This window comes from Bos taurus, chromosome 21, assembly GCF_002263795.3.
Source record: "Bos taurus isolate L1 Dominette 01449 registration number 42190680 breed Hereford chromosome 21, ARS-UCD2.0, whole genome shotgun sequence".
In the NCBI taxonomy this organism is placed as follows: domain Eukaryota; kingdom Metazoa; phylum Chordata; class Mammalia; order Artiodactyla; family Bovidae; genus Bos; species Bos taurus.
The window spans coordinates 16,463,037-16,488,857 of NC_037348.1; the positions used below are offsets into that span (position 1 = coordinate 16,463,037).

Sequence of the window (25,821 nt, forward strand, 5' to 3'; positions counted from 1 at the left end):
TGTGAATCTCATGTGTGTTTGTAAACTGTATCAGGGCTTGCTTCCCTAAGTCAGTCTGGTCTTGCTTAGCAGACTTGTAGAGACATGTCTCAGCTGTGTACTTCCACTCTCTGCTTTTTTGTACTTTTGAGCTTTGTACTATTAATATAATCTGATTTTAAATGTTTTACCTTTTAATTTATTTTAATGGTATTATTTTAAAGATTTACTTTTAGAAGATCCATAGGGTTAGCTCATATTTATTCTTCCGTCATTTTCCTTTTTTTTTTTTTTTCTATCAAAACCTTCCACTTGTCAGCACAAAGTTATCAGCTGTATGTATTCAAAACAAGGTGGTTTTTGTTTTCTAGGTTTTTTGTTTGTTTGTGTTTTTTTTTTTAGCTTTCTTTTTGTTTGTTGTTTGTTTTTTTTGGTGTCTGCAGGTCTTCCCATTGAAGGTTCAGGGAGCAGATTAGTTTTATTGTTATCTCCCTTCCGAAAACAAAAGCATGTCACTTAGAACTTTAAGGCCGAAATAGTAGCAGTGTATTTTTTTTTTAATGATAGCTTTTATTAATCAAAAATCCTGACCTATGGATGCAGCTCCTTTTACAGAGTACCTGATACTCTGAGTTGGTTATTTTTTGTCTGCTTATGTTTCCTTATCATTTCCAACCCCAGATTTTCTGTTCCTACTGCATGAGAATAAATATAAGTGCAAAGATAGTCAAGGAAATAGATGACCAAATGGATTTTTTTTTTTAATCTTGTGGGAAAATAGATACATACCTAAAATTATGGGACCCTTTGGTCAATACTATAAAATTCCCTTTCAAGGAAAGTCATCCCTTCATTATCATTAAAATACAGGGAAATAGGACCATTGTTATATGCTTTATCTTTAGCATCCAAGCCTGGTGAATAGGGTTTGAAGGTGGATGATGATGTTGGGTATCATTATGAAAGATATATGAATTTTCTGGCTTAGATTCATCCTTAATGGAAACACGGGAGAAAAAAAAACCTGACTCAGTGAGCCTACCCCAGTGCAATTTGTCATCATTCCTTTTAATGAAGGATTAGAGATGCTGTGGTCAGGAGATGATCAAGTGGATTTTTTTGTTGTTGTTGTTACATGCTTTATCTTTAGCATCCAAGCCTAAATGGGTGGAGGAGTAGTGGGCAGTATAGAGAGCGTGTCCCCAGTAGTGGGGTTGAAACACTGCTGTGAGCATGCCCACAGCATGGGACGCCACAGGGAGTGTGGGTACTCTGTTCAGGATTTGCTAGTAGGAATTCTGGGGTTTCCAACACTGAACTTGTTAACCTGTAAAGAGTTCACGTAGTCATTTCTAACACATTATGTAGATGGACATCAATAGAAGAACTGTGTTTTTTGTTCTAACCATTTTCTAAATTCTAAATCAGTGTTACATTCCTAATTTTTTGATGATCAGAAAATCCATCTGTCTCTAACTGTGTCCCTTCTTTTTAAACCCAATAATCCCATCCCTGTTTCCTCTTCCATTTCTGTTTCTGCCTTTGATGTCATCCCCAGTATGAGCTGGTGTCCCTCTGGTGTGCAATACTCTGCTGCCCTGAGTGCTGATTTTAATTACAGAAGGTATGGTATTGTTGCGTGTCCAGCCACCAAAGGGGGAATTGTAGAACACAGCACTCGAGCTTCCGGCTTTGGACTGGCTGTGTGGCTGGAATGCATGTGGCGGCCTGCTTTCTTTGTGAGCGCGGTGTTGTGTTGCCTCTGCTGTGGGCATCCTGTCCAGTCCAAGGGGTGCAGCCTCGGAGCTGGATGGTGTTCCCCGATGCATTCTGCTTGTCTCAAGTGGCTATAGATTCGGGTGTTTTCTGCACAGGCTTGTCTCCATGCTGTGGTAGACCACTTCTGTCTTTGTTTTCATCCATCCCAATTCCCAGCTCCTAGGAATTAGCACATCCTGAGGAAAACAAAAACAGAAACAAGGCAGCTACTAAGATGCACTCATTTCTTAATTACGCTTCCAAATCCAGTCATCTCTTTAGATTCTAAGCTCACAGATTGCTCATCATTACATATTCTTCTCTTAACTAAGCAGCCAGATTTAATCACTTACAGGATTAAATGTTGTGGTATAAGCGTGGGATCTGGCTTTCTCAGGCTTTAGAAATAATTCATAACAGAAAACTAAATTTCTTCTTCAATTAGTCTGTCTTCTTACCCTTGCTGTTGAAAATGAGTTTTACAGAGACATTTACTTGGAGTTAGTCATGATTTCTATCATCATATTGAAATCAGAATAAAATCCATTGTTTAATTTATAGAGGCATATGGTTTCAGTTCATAATAAGTGATTCATAGGAAAAAGGGCAGATAGAAACCCTTCTAGATGGCATACAGCAGTTCACTTTGAGCAGAGGTAACGAAAGAGCTTCATTATGCCTTCCAACACAACTCCACATGCTTGTAACTGAGGGCATGGTGCTCTCCCCCTGCATTCTGAGAGCCAGTAGGCACACACATGATTTATTCTGGCTAGCATCCCCAAGGGTGAAAGCTGGCCAACCTTTCTCCATAGCCTCACAAAAAATGCTTTTCACTCTGCAGACCACAGTCTTCATTCCAGGGATCCCATTTTCCATCTCAAACCTTAAGTTTGCTTCCCCCCCCACCCTGTCAGTATCAAGGAGAAAGATACAAACCTCTCTTAGACACTGTGCCTTTTCAGCTTCTGCCCTTTACGGTGGTGTCCCGTGTGCCTTCTGCAACTAGCGACTCTCAGGAACCTGCCAGAGCGGTGCTTGTTGGGGCAGGTGTGCACAGATGGTAACGCGCCTGTGTGACATGGGGTTTCTGGGGTGGACGCATGCCTGTGAAGCTATAAAGGTCACCTAGACTGTCGTGGAAGGTGAAGTTACAAATGTCACCTGGATTGTAGTCAAATGTGAAGTTACAAAGGTCCGTTTGACGGCTGCAAAGGCAAGTCTGGATCTTCCCTATTTTCCTCCAGAAAGTCACTTAATGTTCATATTTTCTCTGTGCCATTTAATTATTTGGCATTGGCAGGCTTCAGAGTCTGGCAAAAATTGATCACATCAGATCAAGGGTAAAAAAAACCCACATAAATAAAAGATCTATAGATAATACAGTTTATCCATATGGTATATTGAAAAATGTCCAAGAAGATGACTTGAAGTACCTCAACATTTGAGTAAATTGAATGAGGTTTTTTTAAACAAACAAACAAACCAAGTGCAGTATATTTCTCAGCCAACCAGTATTTAGGGGGAAGGGCAGGGGGCACCCATTTGGCCAAGCCTTGCAGACAGCTTTGCCGGGTGACAGAAAGTTACAAGCAAGGGAGACGCAAATGCAGGGGCTTTGTATCCTCCTTGCTTTCTGAGTCTCAGAACGAATTAACTCTTGTGTCTTGTGTTCAGTTTCAGTCTAGAAGGCTTGACAGGAGGAGCTGGTATTGGAAACAAGCCGTCCTCATCTCTAGAAGGAAACTCATCAAACACCAGAGAACTCAGGCACCCTTTCAGTGGCCAGGAAAGGGGTGACTCTCTGGTGTCGCTTTCAGAAGAGGATCTTGAATCAGGCCAGAGGGAACATAGAATGTTTAATCAGCAGGTAAGGCTGAAAGAGGTGTATGTTGCTAATTTGTGGGGGAAAGATTGGTTTCGTTTCCCTAAATACATCCTCATGTTAGGAACAAAGAAGGCAAGACTTATGTTCACATAAGGTTAGTAGCTATAATTACACATATAGTCAGTGTTGCAAACAGCAGTTTTTAGCACTTAATGCTGCTTGAAAGTGAAAGTCGCTCAGTCATGTCTGACTCTTTGCGATCCTGTGGACTATACAGTCCATGGAATTCTGCAGGCTAGAATGCTGGAGTGGGTAGCCTTTCCCTTCTCCAGGGGATCTTCCCAACCCAGGGATCAAACCCAGATCTCCTGCATGGCAGGTGGATTCTTCACCAACTAAACCACAAGGGAAGCCCAAGAATACTGGAGTGGGTAGCCTATCCCTTCCTCCAGCATATCTTCCCGACTGAGGAATTGAACTGGGGTCTCCTGCATTGCAGGCAGATTTTTTACCAACTGAGCTATCAGGGAAGCCCAACGCTAATTAAAGAATACCATTAATCTGCATAGATTTAAATATTTCAGCAAAGCAAACTTTTAAAATTAAGAAGATATTAATTTTAAAACTAACACCTGGATGTACTTCTGAGAGTATTCTGGGATACACTTTCAAGTGAAATTTTTTCTAATTAAACAAAAAAGTTAAAACGCCAGTCTCTGAGTAGGTAGCTTTCATTTTAGGTAGAAGTGTAAGGCATCGTTTCAAACTAAACAAACAAAAATTTAAACAACCTGTTCTTCGAATCAGTGACTAAGGTTTTGTGTAGAAATCTAGTTTTTTTACTACATCCTGCTACATAGCAATGAAGTGACCAAATATTTTAAATCTAGCACCAGGCGATTTGGTGATGAATATATCACTTATGGTCATGTGAAGGCCCAGAGGAAATAAAATCGAAGGCCTAAAGGAATTTTGCCTCCTTTGTCCCCTCTTCATGGCTTCTTGGAAGTTAAGAAAAATAACAAGAATATGGAGAATATAGTTATCGAAGTAGATGGTGTCTATTTATTCAACCCAGTGGTAACAGGAAAAGAGGGGAAAAATAGGAAACAATAAATTTGGTGACTACAGAGAGCATCTCTGACAAGTACGTCTGAGAACATGTTGTATTTTATATGTAGAGAGTCCTTTGGAAATCACTTGTAGGACCAGGTAAAATACCAAAACTTGAGTTTACTTAGAGCCAGTAAATCCCCTCACATTCTGCTTAAAATTAAGCCTTTGTGTGTGAGCAAGTCAAGCCCATATTAAGTGACTTGCCTGAGGCCCCATAACTGGCTCTTAGCTGAACAGTATTAGACTCAGAATGGCAGGCTTTTAGCCTCCCTGTTGCTTTGAAGTAGATGACATTTGATGAGGAAATGAGAGCATTTCCGTTTTCCTACTGATGTTTATGTGATGACCTTCTCCTGAGCTGACGTTCTGGAGTCTGAGTGATGGCCTCTCTCCAGTGAGTGGTGTCCGTGTAAGTGGCCTGTCTGAGTCTGTCGAGATGAAGTGTCGACCCTGTAGCCCCTGGTGTGCCCAGCTGCGCAGGGCTCTGCTCACCAGAGTCTTCCATCTCGTGTGCAACCTCAGAGTAGATACTTGAGCCGCTTGTATGCCTGATGTGCACAAGTCGCCAGCAGCCAGCTTCCTGCTGAAGATCTCTGCCTTTCAACTGACGTCATTTTTCAGACCTCACAGTTGTATTTGAAACATAGCAACTGTTTGCCTCAGACTCCATGGTTACCCATGGAACAAGCTCTAAATAATGAGAAGTCTTTGGTGTAACTGAGTCAAGTTCACCCTAGTAACGAATTTTCATTGCTTCCCTTTTAGCACATACAGATTTCAGACTGCTAGGAAGGGAAGGGATGATAATTAAAGTTAGCAATCAGGATGGCCTCTCTCCAAGCAAAACAAGAGTAGTCCCACCATCACTGGAAACGGGTTTTGTTGCAGGATCTTCTGCAGTGGGTCTGATTACACACTGAAGTGGCTGTGAAGTTACTGAGGGATTGCAGTTACCCACATGTTCGCATATAAGCATTTATTCTCAGAAGAGGAAGTGAAAACAATTTAGGTTTCTATCCAGATGCAGAGCCTACTTTGCTTGTTATCTTAAAACCTTTTCTATTTGTATCTCTGTTTGCAATTTTTTAACATCAGAATGATATTACTGGTATCCTACTATATGTGTACATGATATTTAAATTTTCAAAGGGCAAGCACTATACATAGTCTGATATTTCCAGTGAAGTTATTTTTATCTGATTGTGCATTCAGTAGACGTGTATTAAGTGCTTACGAAGTTTGAGACATCCTTAGATGTCCCTCTTAGAAGGGATACAAAATGACCATAAGCGGTAGATACTCTAACTGTTCCCATTTTACAGATAAGAACATTGAGGCTCAGAAGAGCTGGATTGCTTCTCTGAAGTTGAGCAGCTGTTTTGTGGCCTACAAAGCTTGTGGTCTTTTCCTCTGTACTGCCTTATTTCCTTCTGCTGAGTTGGAATGTCAACTTTTGTACTAACCTAGAAATATAAGAGCATGAACTGAGAACTGTTTTACCTTTATTTCCTTCACAGACATGTCACAGATCTAAACAACAGGGATTTAATTACTGTACATCAGCCGTTTCTTCTCCACTGACAAAATCCGTCTCATTAATGACAATCAGCCATCCTGGGTTGGACGGTGAGTATGCTACTTTTTTCATTGAATATATTCAGAACATTTTCCCTTTCATTTATTTTTTTTGCTTTAAGACCCTGTGACGTTGCCTTACAGCATTTGCCTGACTCTTCCCCTGAATGAATGACTGATCATTTACAGAAAAGGTGACAGAGAATTCAGTTTGGAGACCTTCCTCCTTTTACTACATAAAAATCTCCTTAACACATGAAATTCATTGTATTCTGGGCCTAAACCTGACAAACATTATTTTTTAAAACTCTATTTTGAAATAATTTCTGGTTTTTAAAATAGTTGCAAAAAACAGCACTAACACTCACCACATAGTCTTCACCTGGAGCCTCCAAAGTGTTATTTTAACACTTGTTTTATCCATCTTGCTCCCTTCCCTGGCTTTATCACTTTCTTTAAAGATTTTTCTGAAACACAGGAAAGTAAGTTACACATGTAATGCTCTTATGTCAAAGACACTGTCTTGTATTACCATAATACAGATACCCAAACAGTATCCAATACGAGTTCCCTGAGCTTTTCAAAAATGTCAAGCTCATGAAGGACAGAGAGAGACTGAGATATGTTTTTAGTTAAGCAAAGACCAAAAGGACTACAGCCAAAAGTGATTACTGAAACTGTATACAGATTCAAGATCGATGAGCTGTGAAAGTTACGTAGAGACGTCTGGCATCCACAGGCCCAGAGCATTTGCAAGTCAGAGATACTCAAAAATATACTTGAATTGGATCCAGATGTTTGCCACAGACAGGTGTCTTTGGGAAGCCCCACTTTTTTTTTATTTTCAAAATAGATTTTTTTTTTCATGAGTAGTTGCAGTGTTGAATCTTGATACGAAGATTAAAATTCTCATCAGAGAGAGTGTGGTGTATTATATTCTTTGCTGAGAGATCATGTATTCAGGAACCTGAAATAAAGGATATAAAACCCTCCTGCTGTTTCTTCACCATCTCCTGATATAGAACTCATCTTAAATGGGATGTTCTGTCTCAATTCATGACTTACTAGAGGCCTCTTAAAGGGATGTTCTGTCTCAATTCATGACTTACTAGAGGCCTCATCTTTTTAATGTCCACAATGTCGTTAAGGCATAAATGGATGATTGTATTAACTTCATTTTCATTTTAATATGATTAGTAGTTCAAGTATCAACCTGGCCTGTTGCAGTAAAGGTGCCTAATAGTGACTTATTTGCAAAGATAATAGATACAGACTCACAGAGTTGTAACTGAAGTCGTTGTTCCTGTTCTTGTTTGGATCTTGGTTTGGTTTGCTTTTGACTTGGCTTTGGATCAGTGGTTCTGCTGGTATAGAAGGGACATCATTCTAACTGAACAGTTTATAGTGGCTTTGAACTCGGAGTACTAGAAACGGGTAACCCGACAGTCAGTGAGGCCGTTCAGCCCCGTGTCCCTCCTCCCAGGGCCTGGGGGAGGGCCTGCGTCTCTATAGCCACAGCTACCCAGAACCAGCAGAAGGTGGCCAGTGTTTGGTGACACACAAACACTCTTATTTTTCCTCCAGAAAGCAAAATGGTTTTGACTGTGCTTTCAGTTGCTAGCCAGACACTCTGAATGGTGCGGCTCCCCCTCAGGAAGCACAGTCCTTGAGCGCCAGGAACTCTGGCTCATCTTGTTGTGGGGACCAGGCAGCTGAGCTCTCCGAGCGGGACTGAGCTCCATGGTGGTGGCTGTCCCTCCCCAAGGGGGACTGAGCTCCGTGGCCGGTGGCCGTCCCTCTCCCAGGGGGACCAAGCTCCGTGGCCAGTGCCCATCCCTCCCTGAGGGGTCTGAGCTCCGTGGCCAGTGCCCATCCCTCCCTTAGGGGACTGAGCTCCATGGCTGCTGGCCATCCCTCCCCCAGGGGGACCGAACTCCGTGGCCAGTGCCCATCCCTCCCTGAGGGGTCTGAGCTCTGTGGCCAGTGCCCATCCCTCCCTTAGGGGACTGAGCTCCATGGCTGCTGGCCATCCCTACCCCAGGGGGACCGAACTCCGTGGCCAGTGCCCATCCCTCCCCGAGGGGGACTGAGCTTCGTGGCCAGTGGCCGTCCCTCTCCCAGGGGCACCAAGCTCCGTGGCCAGTGCCCGTCCCTCCCTGAGGGGTCTGAGCTCCGTGGCCAGTGCCCATCCCTCCCTGAAGGGTCTGAGCTCCGTGGCCAGTAGCCTTCCCTCCACAAGGGGGACTGAGCTCCGTGGCCATTGCCCATCCCTCCCTGAGGGGTCTGAGCTCCGAGCTCCATGGCTGGTGGCTGTCATGGATAGAGCTTGGAGCGAGAGAGTTCAGCCCTTTCATCAAAGTGGAGGCCACTCATTCTGATTTCTAATGTACATTTCATGTAGATTTGAATGATGAACTGGCCCTAACTACTTCCCTAAGTGAGCACAGGCTATAATTGGAGGGCTCATCCACTCTTAATGACAGTATTTCTCTTAAGTCCCTCCTCATGTACAAATGAATTAATTTCCCAACTTTTTTTTTTTTATTCTGCTCTGGAAACATAAATTTTTTTGGCAGATATAAAAATTCTGGCTGTTAAACAGAAGGCTAATAAAACTTCTTTCTTGCATGCTATGCCTCTAAGCCTCAGGATAACTTGATGGTTGGTTTCTGCCACACATGCAAATCTTCACTCTAAATCTCTTAAATACCCTGCATGATTCACCTTTGGTCATGGTCTTCCCTGTTGAAAGTATCAGAATTAAAACCTACCCCGTGGTTTTAAAGCCTAAAGTGTGTGGAACACTTCAGGTATTTTAACTAATGCTTTATGGTAAGCATACTTAGTGGCTGTGTGACCTCGAGTCCTTCAGCTGTTCAGCAGGGCTAATAATGGGGTAGGGCTTAAATGTGTATTTATTTTAAATGTGCACTAGCGTGTTTCCTGGCTTGTGGGAAGCATTTGTTGTCACTGTGGAATGAGTGTGTTCATCATCCAGCAGTGTAGGGGTCTGTTTTTCTCTAACCAGGGTCTAAGCAGTGGTGAAGAACTGGAACACGATCTCTCGTTTGTCTTTAACTGGCTGTGTCTTACAAACAAACCTGCTTGTCTCAGTACAATATATTAATACTTCCTAAACTCAGCATTCTCTCACTGCTTCCCAGCTTTTACTTGTGTTCTAGATTCTCCCTTGAAGGAAGTTGGCAACTTTTCCCACAGCCTTTCCCAGCTGCTACCATTTGAGCTTTTGTGCAAACGTCCACTAAACTGTTGCCTGGACTGTCACTGGGTCACTGGCCAGATTAGAAAGACAGACAGACTTGGCATTATTCCCAAACTGGCAGGACACTGCCCTCAGAGAAGCTGCTCCAGGAAATGTGTTCGAAGCCTAGGGTTGAGTGTAGACTCCCAGCTTGCCAGGAGACTCTGATGGTTTGTCATTAGAACTTAAGAATAAACTTTATGTTTGCATACACAGAATAAGCCAGTTATTACAGACAATCCTTTCACAAGTCTGTATTTTTAAACTTGTTACTGTTTGCACCCAGAAGATGCTTACAGACAATAAACTGTGGGGTTGATTGGGGTTCGACCCCTGGGTTGGGCAGATCCCTTGGAGGAAGGCGTGGCAGCCCACTCCAGTATTCTTGAGAATCCCATGGACAGAGGAGCCTGGCGGGCTACAGTCCATCAGGCCGGAAAGTCAGGCTCAGCTGAAGCGACTTAGCATGCACACACATGCACTGCTAAGCGTGTCAGTGGGGAGAATGATACCCATTGGACCGTGAAACCTCCTGGGCTTCCTACCGGGGTTTCATTTTGCCCTTCATTTCACATGGCTTGTTGTCACAGAGAACGGTGTCCCCGGGTGTCACTTGCCCGTGGGATCGTTCTCAGACCTTCACGCAGGATGGGTGAATTGGCCAAGTTCCTGGGCACGCTTTGATGGTAGTGCTCGCTTGCAATTGACAACGAAAGCTGAGTGGGTCTTAAGAACCAAACTGTGGCATTTGATGTATAAAATGTACCAGATCTTCAACACGAAGTGACCCACATGACCAAAGATCAGAGTGGGCCTCTCGGCAGCTGGGCAGCGGTGGCAATGAGGGTATTTTATCTCTGCTTTCTGTGCTTAGTCTCTCTTAACTGGACAGTGGGAGGAGACTTTATTGGAATACATTTACTTTCTAAGGGTAGTTCTATTTGGAGAAGATAATATTTGACAAATTCATCAGAACAGAAATTCGGTCAAGCAAATTGACTTTTTAAAAAATATGTGTTTATGACTGCGTGAGGTCTCAGGCAGCAAGCAGGATCTTTCATTGTGGTGTGTAGGCTTATAAGTGCCTCAGAAGGTAGGATCTTAGTTCCCCAACCAGGGGTCAAACCCGTGTCCCTGCATTGCAAAGCGGACTCGTAACCGCTGGACCACCAGGGAAATCCCGAGATTGACTTTTGATATTGGCCTTTTGATTAAACTATGAGGCTGGAATATATTCATGGTCATTAAATTTGAGGGCATTTTAAAACTGAATCCCTGTGTTAGCAGAACATATTCTTTCCATACATGTTGAAGATACTCCTTATTCCTATAAGTAGGTTTTTCTTTATGATCCATGATCGTGTGACAGAAGAAGGGATACTCTGAGATTTGGGTAGTTAAGAGAGGTTATTTTCATTCCTTATATATGCTTCGCATTTGGGAACACTGCAGAACACACACTAAAGTGGTATCTTGCTTTTGCACTGGACTGCCACTGCTGAATCAAGCCAACGCACGTGAATTTGTGGCGTTCTTTGCACTCTGTTAGGAGCTGTGGCTACACCCTGTCGTCTGCCATCGCTCAGCATTTGTCTGGGGTGTGGAGTGTCTTTTGTGCTGGGTAGGTACAGGGTTTTTTCTTTCATTTTATTTAGGATGTTGACCTTACAGAAAGCCTGACAAAAGGAAATTCATTTGTTCATTTGTTAAATTAGTCAATGGTTAAGAACCTGTCCTTTGCCAGGCACCAGGCGAGACAGTGAAAGGAGAGGCGTGACCTTCCAGATAGGGTTTCTTTTCTCCCCACACTTCAGCTCAAGGACATGAGAACAGTTGAGTGTAGCAGATGATGATATATGCAGCAGTTGAAAGAAACATTGGGTGCTCAGAAGCCCCAGACTTGAGGGGTCAGAGAAGCCTAACTGGGTACCATGCTAAGTCGCTTCAGTCATATCCGACTCTTTGCGACCCTTTGGACTGCCCAGCAGGCTCCTCTGTCCATGGGGATTCTCCAGACAAGAATGCTGGAGTGGGTTGCCGTGCCCTCCTCCAGGGAATCTTCCCAACCCAGGGATCGAACCCAGGTCTCCCGCAATGCAGGTGGATTCTTTACCGTCTGAGCCACCAGGGAAGCCCTGGGGAGAAGTGATACCAAAGTCAAGACCAAGAGGAAATCACTGAGTTTGTTAGCAGGTGGAAAGCTAGACTGAGGACTCTGGGCTTCTTGTCTGAGGACAAGGGAGTGATTTTTGTTAAATCAAGTGATTCTGACACTGCAGAGAAACCTCACTGAAGACCGTGTTGGGAAGGAGAGGCTGGTAGGTGAGTAGAAGGCTCTTGCAGAGTTCTGATGAGAGCAGATGCTGGTCCAAAGCAGGTACAAACCAGTGGCAGTAGAGAAGTTGATGTTCAGAGAATTCTAGAAGACAGAATTAAAAGATCTGAGTGAGAGGCAATAAAAGGATTCAAGGATAGTGTCCAGGTTTCTGTCCTATATGACGAGTTAGATGTTAGGTACCACTCACCAAAGGAAAGAGTAAACGAGGAGGAACAAGTCTGGAGGAAGGGGCTGAGGTGATGTATGTGCTTGTTGAGTTTGAGCTGCTGTGGGATGTCTGCCCACAGGTAGGCAGTGAGATGAATGAAGCTTGAATTCAAAGGACAGACCAGACTTGAAAAGAGAAAGCTGTGAGTCATCACTGCATCACCTGCAGATTGTACTTGAAGAGGCAGCAGTGAATGAGGAGGTTTGGGGTGGGCGGGAAGAGAGCCGATACGGAATCCCGAGGAACACCACCATGCAAGGCGTTCCCTTACCTTGAAGGGGTGGGTGGGGGGAACTCCAGCTGTAAATGATGGCTGTGAAAAGTAGCCCACTTCCTGTTTTCATAATCTAACGAGTACGTGTCTTTGTTGGGTGCATTTTCTTAAGCCGCATTACATTCTGCATATTGAGAAAGAAAGGTGGAAATGTGAATAGATGGTGCCAAGAGGCCTAGACAGCCTCCGCTGGCATCCTTCAGGCCAGTGGCATGGTTCTCGGCACCGTGGTCTTTGTTCTGGTGTGATCCGCAGGCGCTAATGTCTTCTGTTAACCTGTTCCTCAGCCCAGCGGCAGATGCGGCCAGCGCGGCGGATCTCGCTCTCCGTCAGCATCTCACCTCTCCTCCTTAAGTCTAAAACTCTCTTTTCTCTTGGCTCTTCTTACTCCAGTGATGAGGAGGAGGAGTTGCATAGTAAGTAAGCAACTTTGGGGTCCAGTGGCTGCTCTCCAGGGCCTGACCAGCGCTGAAAATGCCGTAGGCTTGGTACTAAGAGACTGGGGAGCTTTTATCCTCTTGCATGTCACCACTGCTGAATCATTCGCCTTCATGCTTTGCTTTGAAAATGAATTTGGATAAACAAATAAAGTTTTTGTCTTGTATACCACCAATGTTGACTGATCCAGTGCCCCAGTTCCAGGGCCCGAGACATCGTCCCAGAACAGAGATACCTGCAAAGGCATAAGGGGCTCCCACCGCACCTTGTGCCTTTTGTAACGCTGCGTACTAACGTCTGGAAGCGTTCCATTCAGTCATGTAAATTTCATTGTCATTGTTTCCCCTCTTTTGTCTCATAGGACAAATACTTAGATGTCCATCTGTGACATTTAAAAGTCACTGTCAACCTTTTTTCTTCTCACCTTTTTGTCCCCCACCTGTGTCAGTTTTTTATTTGTTTGTTGGCAGGGCGGGGGCGCTGTGCTGCATGGCTTGTGGGATCTCAGTTCTCCAGCGGGGTGCTGAACCCGGGCCATGGCAGCGAAAGCTCGCATCCTAACCTCTAGGCCACCAGGGAACTACCCCAGACCGTTTCTTTAAGAATATCTGTTCTTTGAGATTAAACCACATGGATTAATTGGTTGGAAGAAGGTCCTTTGGAACTTTCAGTTTTCAATGCTTTCACTACACTGTAGGTTTCCTATTATTATATCATTGCTTAATAATAACCTAGTTTAGTATTAGTTTAGTAAACTCAGAGAGGAAATGAATCCCGACCCCCATGAAAATTACTCTTTTCAGTTGTACGAGATTTCTAGACGATTCCAGGATTGCTGTTTTTCATGGAGAAAGTACTTGCTATATAAAGCTAAATAACGAATTGTTTTCATTTCATATAAACCATATTAGTTTCAGGCAATTATAAATATGATTAAGCATCCTAATTCAGCACCATTTGCTGATCCTAAGTTTGAGCAGTATTTATTTAATACTTAAATATTAAGATTTAATAGTTAGCAATATCAACATCAAAGTGACGTTTTTGCATTGTTCTTAAAGGAAAGTGGCTTATGCATAAATGAATATCTTATATGTTCAATACTTTTTCACAAGTAAAATGCCTTTGGTATAGGCACATAAGATTTTCATTCCATACCAGTTGTCATAGGAGGGAAGTTGTGAAACTCCATCTACAACTTTTGAGTTTTTACAAATTCTCAAGGCTGTTGAGTATTTGTAATATGCTTGGAAATAGGTTAGCATGACAAATAAAACTAAGTTTCCAATAGTATTTCTTCTACCACTAATATAAAATTATGACCAGTTATTCAGTCAATCAGCACTGGTTACTCAGTTAATCCAACATAATGTCATCGTTAAGTATAGAAGCTCAAAGAAACCCTTGAATCAAATATCCAGCATTCCTCAAAATGTGTTCCTTAAACTCAAAAATACAGTGAGAATTATGGGGTAGAGGGATGGGGCGGGGCAGGGGGAAGGGTTGGTTCTCGACCATATAAATTTAGGAAACTATTTTAAGCAGGTTTCAAAGGCTTATGTGTATCTTGTGAATTTTGAAGGTAGTGTTCAATATGCTGTGATTCCAAAATGTATTAACCAGGTAAACCACAGCGCAAGACAACGTGTGACGTCTCAGGAGACAAGTGTTCCGTGGAACACGCTTTTATAAATACTATGTCCGCCTAACAGCTCCAGTCCTGGAATGTCACTGTATTAGATCTGCAGGTTGTTTCATGCCTTAAAACAAAAAAGGTCTCGTTGAAATATGCTCTTTACTTGCAATAGTACTTAGTAGGCTAAATTCAATGACAGATTTCTTCACTTCTGTCTGTAATTATATCATGGAAGTAACGTTGGTTATATCATGTTCTTAGATGCTCTGAAAAATTGACACTTCGGAAAAGTCAGAAGCATTTATTTTAGAAACATTGGTGAATTAATCACTGTTTCAGAACCATACCTGAGAGGTTATAGTAAATGAATTAAAATGAATTGAAGTATTTTTTAGCAGCAAGAAAGTTGGAAATCCTTATAGGAGTTAGAGATTCTCACAGTATTTGTTGAGTTCTTAGTTTATCTGACAGAAACCTTCTGGGAGCTTAGTCTTGGCCAGGCTCTCTGCTGGTTGGTGTTTTTCTTTATGGGTTTTGTTTTTACTTTGTTCATATTACTAAGGTGGTAACTTACTAGGTAATTGATTACATGTACAGCAGAATCCTGGCAGCCTGAGAGAACTTGATGGTCCTTCTATCATTCAGAGTTCCTTAAGTATAAAACTTTTAAAGCCCACAATCTAAACCACACTCTTGACTTTTGTTTAGGTAAATAAAGGCATTCTGAAGTTTAAATGCTGATGTTTTCACCAGATGATGCAGAACTGGAAGATAGATCCCAGGTCTTACTCTTCCTCTCTCCTGGCTGTTGTTATTGTGCATCATAAATGAAACAGAAGGAACCCCAAACAAGTAAAAGGAAAAACTATAAAAGCGATCTTTTGAAGCCGTTTTTAAGTTTCTAATGCATTATTTACACATGTTGGCTACATGTTAGTAATGACTTCACCTTTGCATTTCTATTCAAAATCTGAAACAATTTGGGAGTTCTTAAAAGTTTCAAATGTTGATAATCTGGTAGTGGAACATTTTTCAAATCTCTGTCAAATTGAAGTTTCAGTAACCTCAAGGAAAACAGTGTGTTTTGTCCACATTATAACAGTAGTTACACAGAGCAACCTTTGTCTACCTGGAATCACACACAGAAGGTGTTTCTATACCTGATCTCCTGAAACTTGGAAACCATTTGTCATTAACCTATCATAGGTAAAATAATGGTATCATTACTTCTGTATTTGTTCTGTTTAATGCCCTGTCTTATTTAGCTATTGATGTAATGACTCATTTCAGTTTATGGTCTGATGGTTGTGGAAGGAAGAAGAATATATCTGCCCTACTCATCTGATCAGTATCAGTCTAGAAAGACCCTTAGCATCTGTTTTATCTTCCTTATTTCAGAGATGAAGAAATGAAGTCCGGAGATCTCACCCCAAATTAGTGGCAAACCCTAGACCTTATAAGTTGGGTCTATGCTCTTTTCTGTTGGTTTCCTAATGCTCTAATCCATTTCTAGGAATGCTCAGGAAAATGTCAGGCATATATTACTGTTAGTATAGATATATATGAACACAAGATTAACAGCATGCAGAAAATGACATGTCATTTCCTGTTGTATATTCCTCCTCTGACAGCATCTCAGAAAGATGGCCTATGGACTCTGATGAACCTTCGTAAGAACAGGAATTAGACATACATTTGAGCATTTTTGTTGTTTCATTTTGGGGTTTCTTTGGTTACTTGAATCCTGGATTTAAAAAAATTTTCCCCATGAGAAATTCACTCCCAGTTGCTGCCAATTTCCGGTTCTAATTTGAGGGTTTCATTTTTAATTTTTCCTTCTTCCAAACCCTCAGAAGGAAAAGCACCCCACACTGGCTTTCAGAGGCTGTTTTTGCTTTATCTGTGTCAGTCATAAAAACATTAAACATTTTATCTGTTATCCAGGTAAAATGCTTTTGTTCTAATTTTTTTCCTGCTGTTCTTGTTTTCTAGGTACACGGCCCTTCCACAGCACCAGCTCTAATCTCACTGGGAGGTACTATATACGTTTATTTTGCTGCTCCTTTTCTCAAGATGAAATAAAGGAAATCCAAAATGTCTTCACACATTTACGCAAAATAAGTTAATTGAACTTACTGGAATTTTACTTCCTTGATTGATAAATTTGGAATATTGGTTTTTAAATTTATGTCCTGGATAGTTTTCTACCTTTATTCGTTGTGGCATCCTATAGATAAAGATGATTGGTTGCACTTATTCACATAAGGATACACTTGTATTAACTTTATGAACTTTGCACTCATTGCTTACGGGAATCTTTAATTTCTTAAGTCCAAGAACATTTTGTTCCACAGTGTGTGTGTGTGTATTGGTATTCACGCAGTATTGCTGCCTGCTTAGCCCTTGTAAGCTTTAAAGCTATTTTCTTCTGTGAAGGTTCAGACAGTACGCATCTTTGTCCAGAGAAGTGACTTGGTTTTTAACAGCAGGCAATGGCACCTCACTCCAGTACTCTTGCCTGGAAAATCCCATGGACGGAGGAGCCTGGTGGGCTGCAGTCCATGGGGTCGCTAAGAGTCGGACACTGAGCGACTTCACTTTCACTTTTCACTTTCATGCATTGGAGAAGGAAATGGCAACCCACTCCAGTGTTCTTGCCTGGAGGATCCCGGGGATGGGGGACCTGGTGGGCTGCCGTCTATGGGGTCGCACAGAGTCGGACACAACTGAAGTGACTTAGCAGCAGCAGCAGCAGCAGCAAAAGATTGCTATTTTGACTCATTGTTTATTATTCAAGCTTACGAGATTAAATATTTGATTTTAAGCATAATTGGGGTTCTGATTGTTGCCCTGCAGTGTCTTATAAGTTGCCTTCCTTTTCACAAAGGCATCAGTTGTGACCCAGTAATCCAGAACTCTGTCGATATGAGTCCTCTTGTTTGCACTCAACCACATTCTGCTTACTCTTTGTTCTTTCTAGAGCAGTGATTTTCATTTCCCCTTTGTCTTAGTAACAGACTGCTTTATATTTCAAGCAGTATTTTAAATATAAATAGACGAGCTACTGAACAGGACCCATGTGGTCCTGCTTGTCTCTGCTCTCACAGAAGCCCTCGGGGCAAACACTACTTTTCCAGTGGAAAACTTCTAGCATAACTGTTCTGGGACCCTAGGAAAAGTAGTTTGAATGGATTTCTGTATAATAGATGATGTATTATGTAACAGTTCTACGTAGGTGTATGTGTACACAAATGATAATGTGTACAAGGGCCCCGCACTCTTTGAGGAACTCAACCTTTGTGAATTTCCCAGGGTCTGGAGATACCATCATGGATGGGCTTGGGAAATAGGTGTCCTAAACAAGTAGGTCAGCACCTCCAGGTCTCTGTGAAACTTCTGCAGTAGATCTTTCTGCACTCAGTGTCAGTTCTACCGACCATTCAGTATATTCCCTCCTTAAATCGTGCATAACTGAATTCACATATTGACGATCCAGTGTGCCAGAAACCTAAATAAAAGGTGTGGTCTCTGCTATGAGGGAACTTGTATATGCATTCAGTCATAAAAACTCCTTGGTTTGCATCTGTGGCTTTCTTTTTAGACACCTGTTTAATGCAAAGAAGTTTATACATTGGGTTCTGTTTTAGGTTAAGCAATTTCAGATAAAATAATTAATGATGAATTGATCATTAATTCTAATCAACAATTAGCATCAGATCCCTGAAAACCCGTTAGTGAAACACTAACAACCGACATAAGAAAATTTAGCCAAGTTTTCGCAATAGGACATAAGCATTGTGGTGTGCCCTATTGTTGGGTTGATATTATTATATAAAACCTTTCAGCAGCTCTGGCCACTTCTTACTCCTTTTCCCATTCGCACCTGAGCATATAAGTTGCCTGTGACTTGTAGCCAAAATAATACCTGACAATGGCGGTTACAAAGAATTACATGTAGAATGTTTTAATTTTTAAAAAACCATCTTCTGTAATCTTTTTAAAAACTCCTCTGTTTTCTATTTAGTATAACAGAAGAGAACTTTAATTTCCTGCCACAAAGCCCCAAGAAAGATTTTGAAATAAAGAGCGGAACCAAAGTCAGTCGTACGTTCAGCTACATCAAGAACAAAATGTCCAGCAGTAAAAAGAGCAAGGTAAGTACTGCTGTGGGCGTTTCTGGGTGACCCCCTCAGCCAGCCCTCAGTAGGCTCCGGGCACAGCACACACCCAAAGACTAATTAACACGGTGGGGTCTTGGGGAATTGAGTTGAGAGATGCTGGCTGCAGGAGGCTAATATCTGAAGAAAACTAACAGCAAGTAAAACAACAATAAGAGATAACACTACCAGTTGAGTTTTTACTGTATGCTGAGAGCTTCCCATGTATTATCTTGATTTAATCCTTTCCACACACTGTAAGGTAGATATTATCTCCCTTTATTAGGAGTAAGGTACCTCACCTGGGAAAAAAATCAGAAATAAAACGTACCTGTAGTAATTCCACATTAGAGATGAATACTCTTCTAATATTTTTTAAATGTATTTTTAGAAAGAAAAAAAAAAGAGTTAACTTTCTTATACTAATTCCCATTGCTAAACTGGAAGATTCTGTTTCAAATCAGTGGGGAAAACTTTCTGCCTCTCACTTTGCTACACTCTCTCTATTCACCCATCTAACCTCCAACAAAAGAAGTAGGAAACAAATTGGGACTCAATTAAGGACTTCTTGCCCAGGAATCACTTTGTATCTGTGGTTATATGCATACACACAGGTACATAATTACCAAGTTTGTAAATGAGGTAAGATCTCTTTTCTTTCAGCAAATACTAGGTTTGGTCATCACTCAAATTTTTCCAGAAAACCTGCCACCACAATTTTGTTTTCTCCTCATTTCACCTGCCCAGGTGCAAAATGGACAGAAAGTAGGCAAACTGAAAGATGAACGAAGAGTCTAGCAAACCGTTTCTAGAGTAGTCTCATATTTAAGCGTTAACCTCATGCTTAGCCTTGTTTTTATAATTCAAAACAGTTAAGGTTAAAGAGGGCAGAACCCTTATTATTCTTTGTGTGGCAGCAGGGCTCAAAATAGAGCCGTGTCTGTCTTACCAGCTGGCCTGGCCACTGGTTGGCATCAACAGAAGGCTGCCTTGAAAGAGCAGTGTTAATTGGCCAGGAGTGTTTGAATGGGGCCAGCGTTCTGCTAGGTGCTGACGAGCAGGTGGAGGAGCCAAAGCACACAGTCTTTACCCGGACGATTTTTACCATTTGTTGGGATGATTTCAAGTGTTTCTCTTGCCTTTTATTTTGGTTTTAAACCGTGACATCTTTACTCCAAACAAACTTTTAACCAGAAGACCAGGGTGAAGTGAAGAATTCCCCCTTTTCCACCCATCTCCCTCGTGACGCCAGCTTAGGGGCCGAGTAGTGAATCCGCCACTGACGGCGTTGGCAAGGCAGTACAAGCAGATACAAACATCTCGCACCAGTCTCCTTATTTCACCAACCGAGGCACAGAGAAGTACGCTTCAGGTCACAGGCCAGGTCATATCTTGTGATCTGACTTCTGCCAAGTAATACTGTTCATTTCATATTCACTCTTCAGCGGGAGTGAGCTGCACAATGTCTCTTTCCTTTAATTTTGTTAATAACCTCAAAGGACTGGAGTCTGGAGTTTGCTAGGAGAGGGCTGAAGAGAAAGGGGGCAGGCAAAAAGAAGGTGGTTTGTGTGCAAGTGAGCCCGTCAGCAGCAGCAGGCCGTCTTCAGGTGACCTGTCACCTCCCAGCTTCTCTTTGTCAGAGTGACTGCACTCTTCTGCAATGAGACTGCTTCCCCTTTCAGGCTCTTGGCCCCAAGATTTGGTCTCTGGCAGCTTGTGCTATCTCTAGCGATGGAAATTCTCCAAAGTTACAAATCTGTAACCCTGGATTGCGATCCATTTCACATTATCTGGGTGCAGGCACCTCTTTAGCCACATTATCAGTTTATTAAGAAGCATTAAGAGTCACCTTTGATCGTTGTTACCAGCTCACTTCAAATAAGATTGTTTCGTCCTCACAAAGGATAGCTCAGCTTTTGTACATGTACCAAAAGATAGTAAGAAACAGGAGAATTGGTGAGTAATGCATTTTAGGATATTGTTGTTTAGTGACTAAGTCATGTCCAACTCTTTTTGCAACCCCATAGACTATAGTCCACCAGTCTCCTCTGCCCGTGGGATTTCCCAGGCAACAATCCTGGAATGGGTTGCCACTTCTTTCTCTAGGGGACCTTCCCAACCCAGGGATCAAACCCACATCTCCTGCATTACAGGGGAGTCTTCACCACTGAGCCACCGGGAAGCCCCACACTTGATGTTAAGTCTCATTAAATACCTTGTCTGTCTTTGCCATTGTACCCACAGGAGGGCTTTTCCATTCAGAAAAGTTTGATTCTCTAAAAGGATAACATAAAAATAAGTGAATATTTTCTTGGTGTCATGATGCTGGCTCTACTGTTTTTCTTACCCATTGAATAATGTTACTTCTCCATAATGCTTAAAAAATTGAAATGCTACTACAGATGTTAGCACTAGTTTTTTAGTGTAAGCACTCTATATATAATATACTATATGTATAACATAATACATGCTATATATATCTTTTTTTTTTCATATCTGTAGCCATGTGAGTATGAGAAATTTGGGGGAAATTGAGTACTGATCCTTTATAAGTCCTTCCAAGAATTCTCATTAACTGGCATGAGTTAATAGATAAATATGTTGAGTCGTGTGTGTGTGTGAAAGAGGGAGAACCTAAACAGGAAATAAAACAGGAAGACTGGCAGGCAGTTTCTGCTTTTGTGTTTTAGTATCTTTAAGAGGTAGTACTGTTTCCTGTTAAGTGAGTCTGCTTGCTGCAGACTCATAACAGACACACACATATAATATATATGTGTATATGTGTGTGTGTGTACATATATATAAAATGTCCTCATTACAGCGGGAGTGGGGTATGACCCGCTCTAAACCATCCTGTCACATCGGTTTTTTTTCCCTAAGCTTTCCTCTTTGCAGATGAGTAGGAGATGGTCAGAGATGTTTGAGACAAATTCTTAATCTGATTTGAAGTAGGCCTTTTTGGATGCAAGGATTGGATTCCGGCACAGATGTTAATCTACTCCCCGGCTTCATGACAAGACATTCAACTTCACCTCCCAGTTCCCGTGAAGTGTCTAAAAAAGAACTAAACATCTTAGCCTTTCAAAGGTGCCAACTAGGGTAAGGTAGTGTTTGCCAAGACTTAAAGCAGTGTTAGATATCATCATCTCTCTCGTTTCTTCAGTTGCTTAATCAAAGCATGCCTCACAGTTTTCCAGAGAGTTCTTTTTTTTTTTTAATCATAATTATTTGTCTAAAATGGTAGGTTTAGAAGAATCAAAATATCATTTCCCCTCATAGTATCCCAGTGTAGTTGTTCTTGCATTATTCCCATTAAATATTATTACTTTCCATTTCCCCAGCACACAGGTTTAAGGCATTTTGTCAGGAGTTAAACCTGGAAAAATCAAACTTCAGAAAACAGCCAATCACTGCCTTTCCATAGGTGGCTTCACCAAAAAAGTTTTCTTTAGAAATGTATGGCTTTTCAAATGAGGACATCTGTTTAAATAGATGTGTTCCTTAACTTCCAGCATTGAGAAAAATATCTGCCTCAATTTTGCCAGAGCTCCCGTCTTGCCACTTAAGCACTGCCCGCACCGCGTGTGCAGGGGAATTTGTCGCGTGTCGTGCCCTGGGTCCTCTGTTCCCCGGGCGGCAGGCTGCATCGGCAGCATGCAAACGGTTAAGCTTATCTTAAGGAAACCCACAGCCTCAGCCCTCCCCCGTTCCTTTTCTCAACCAGTCCCCAGCTTCCTCTTACTGTTTCTCTAGTGGTTGCTCTAATGGTAGCTCAAAACTGCCAGGCCCTGCCCCTCCGGCGTGAGCCCCTCCTCCCGTGAGAGCATATTTCCTGGCATGGGGGTCGAATCATGTCGGCAAAATGGGGCCGGTTTCATGAAGCACCCCTCATAACAGTGAGATTCATAGGACCAAAGCATGGGGAGGTAAGCGCCTGACTTCCTTACAGCACTAGCTTCCAACCAACACAGAGAGAGACAGTGGAGTTTGTTGTTTTGTTTTGTTTTTATCCTTGGAGGAGCTGGTTGGGATTCTCGCAAAGGATGGGGAGATGATGTGTTCAGATTTGAAGAGAATGGCAAGGCTTGGGAGAGTAAGCTGGCTGCCCACAGATTTTCTTAACTCTTAGAGCAACTTTTTTCAGCTTTCTTGAGCAAAAAGGTCAGGTGCTTTTCAGTTTAACATTTTGTATATGAGAAGCCTTTAGCAAAATTTAGTTCAAAGAACAATTATTAGAAAAACTCAGTTTCTTCATACTGATTTTTATTAGAATTTTAGATACTTGAGCAGTTAACAAATTTTCACTCAGAACAGTTTCCTGTTTTATAAAGTGAAGTGGTTTGTTTTTCCTCCCTTCCTCTCCTGTTGTTTTTTATAGTTCTAAAGTATAGCAATTTGATTCTTAGATTTTTATTATATGCATGCTATTAACAAAGGACTTTACGTGAATCACAGACTTAACAAATGTTCACCATTTCAGTATAGCAGATGGGTTCTGAATACAGAGTCAGAAGACCTGGGCTTTTTATTTTAACTGCAGAGCATTTGCTGTGTGACATTCTGTGAGTCCACAAACGTCTCTAGTCCTTGGCAGTAGAGTGCAGTGACAAAGAGCTGAGCTTTACAGTTGGCAGATCTGGAAGTTAGCTCCAGCTTGGGCAGTTACTGGTGTGTGACCTCTAGTACATGAGCCATCTCAGCCTTGGCTTCTCGAGTGTTACATGGAAATCATAGCTGGTCTTTACATGCCATTGGGTTGTTAATGAGAAATTTCATGATAGTTGCTTTCTGCAGTGTTTGGCGCATAATGATTGTTCCAACTCTTGCCTGCTATTATCTTTGTTATTTATCTTTCAGTTAGGAAATGGGAGGCATAACACCCACCCTACTCACTTCAGAGTCATTGAATCAGATGAAATAATGTAGATAGAAGGCTTTGATTGAAAATAAGGCCTTTGGTAGTTGTCAGGATACCTGACTTCGGGGTATCTCTTTTTTCAGGAATTGTTTTGGATGACAGCAATACTGTTGTTATATGCCCTGGAAAATGAGTACCCTAAAGTTGGTGAGGACGACCACTACTAAATGCGTTCCTCCTACCTCTGTAAATTGCAATTCAGGGTCCAGTTAGTTTGAAAGAAAATTATTCATTTGCTGTTGATTAACCAGCCAAGTGTCTGTCTAACCGTGTCTGGGAAGGACCTTTTATGAAGAGTGTATGGTCAGACCACACGGTCCTCATCTCCTAAGGGTGGTGTGTACCTGAAATGCCCCTGACCGCTTTGGATATTTTATTAAGGATCTAGCACTCATGAGTATTTCTTTGCATTTTTAGGGTTTAAACCCCTCCTCCTCCAGTTTGAAATCTGGGCCAAAGCTGAACCTTGAAGCTCTTAATTAGTAAGAACAGCAAATGTCTATGTGGGGGATAGTTCATATTTCTGGCTAGAGTAGGGGAGGCAGTTAGCAGGTATGTGCCCTCTCTTGAGGGTATGTGATGGGTGGGAAGCAGTTGTGGGGAACCTTGAGTCATTTTTCACGCTGCCCAATCACCTCTCCCTCAGGCTGGTCCCAGAACCATCTCATCCTTTCTTCTGCTCCCCGCCCTGCAACTGGGCTCAGTGTGGCTGTTTCAGGAGGCCTCAGGGCCACCGCAGGCTGCTCCTCTCCAGCGGCCCATGCTGGTCCCTTAGGCAATGAACGTGTCTCTTGGCATAGCTTCCCTGGTGGCTCAGACAGTAAAGAATCCACCTGCAGTGCAGGAGATCTGGGTTCAATCCCTATGTTGGAAAGATCCCCTGGAGAAGGCAGTGGCAGCCCACTCCAGTATTCATGCCTGGAGAATCCCATGGACAGAGGAGCCTAGCAAACTATAGTCCATGGGGTTGCAAAGAGTCAGATACAACTGAGCGACTAACACTTTGACTTTTCAAGCCAGGGACAAAACTGTTCAACCTGCCCAGTCCTCCTAAGGTTTTTCTAATGCAACTCGAATGCACACAACTTGATAAAATTTTTTATGTCCAGGACAGCATTCCTAACTTTGATTCAAAACATTGACTAGCCACTGTTGACCACAGGTAGCCCAGTAGCCTTCTAGAAGGAGAGGCCTTCCAGTGTTTGGTTAACAATGTAATGTCGGTTGTTTTCTTTGGCAGGAAAAGGAAAAAGAGAAAGATAAAATTAAGGAGAAGGAGAAAGACTCTAAAGAGAAGGAGAAGGACAAGAAGAGTGTGAACGGGCACACTTTCAGTTCCATCTCTATGGTGGGTCCCATCGTCTGCAGCCAGTGCATGAAGCCTTTCACCAGCAAAGACGCCTACACGTGTGCAAGTAAGAGATGCGTGTGTTCCTGTGCAGTAAAACGCTCCAGGCTCGGAAACCTTCGTTTCTAGTTTCCTGTCCTTCCCACCCCTTATCTGTTCCTCTTTGATGTGGAGAAGTAGCCCTTTTTCTGTCTTCCTTTAAACAACATTGGAGACACACATTCCAGATAAGAGAATACAGAGCCCTTAATGTTGCTCAAAGAGCCGGGTTTCAAATATCCCCTCCTGTTGTCCCTAAGCCACTGCCTTATTCCGGAAGTCCATGTCAGCATGAAAACCGTCTCGTAGCCTCAAACCCCAAAGCCGCCCCAGCAGTCCCTTGTCAGCCACTTCGGCTCACTTTTTACTCCAGCACTAACCATTTGCAGTCCATGGGCCGTCCGGAAGCAGGCTGCAATTTGCAGGCCCTTGCTATGAGGCACTGCGTCTCAAAACGCGGTTGCACACAAAAAGGAGTCGTGCTCATCGTGCGCACCGGGGAAGGTCAGGGAGGCCACTTGTGGTCAGACGTGCTGATGCGAAGGCCAGGCATCCGGAAGGCGGAGGTGATGGGCGTCCCGTTACACCTGTAGCCGCTTTGGACCGAGCGGTGACTAACCCAGTACCCCAGCAGCGCTGCCCAGACCATGATGTCACGACCTGGTCTTGATTTCAGTCATTTGTGTGAAATATCGCAAGCGACTTGTTAACTCAAGATAGTCAACTTACTGAAATTTGAAAATTTTTAAAACTGTATCTGAGCAGAGTCAAGAGTTACAATAATAATTTCCAGTCGCTTGCTTCCTTAAATTTTAGAGGCAGAGTGGAGTGACAGCTGGCACAGAACCTGTGTTATGCATGCTGCAGCTGTTGTGCTTTTTAGACAACTGGTGTTAACACACACATGTTCGTAAAATGCCTTTTATGGATGTATTTTACTCCAGTTG

The 25,821-nt window shown here is 42.4% G+C and overlaps 1 protein-coding gene across 18 annotated transcripts in view; it reads left to right on the forward strand.

The window, feature by feature from the left end:
• AKAP13 (A-kinase anchoring protein 13) overlaps nt 1-25,821 on the forward strand; it is a 324,467-nt gene that overhangs the window by 247,744 nt on the left and 50,902 nt on the right. For 14 of the 18 annotated variants that reach the window (XM_024982287.2, XM_059879258.1, XM_059879260.1 and 11 more), the window contains 6 exons: nt 1,538-1,603; nt 3,415-3,607; nt 6,199-6,307; nt 16,405-16,447; nt 18,437-18,566; nt 24,728-24,902. In XM_024982287.2, coding sequence (XP_024838055.2) covers nt 1,538-1,603; nt 3,415-3,607; nt 6,199-6,307; nt 16,405-16,447; nt 18,437-18,566; nt 24,728-24,902 — 716 coding nt within the window. The remainder of the gene's footprint in view (nt 1-1,537; nt 1,604-3,414; nt 3,608-6,198; nt 6,308-16,404; nt 16,448-18,436; nt 18,567-24,727; nt 24,903-25,821) is intronic. The other 4 variants (XM_024982289.2, XM_059879262.1, XM_024982293.2 and 1 more) reach the window with 1 other exon arrangement.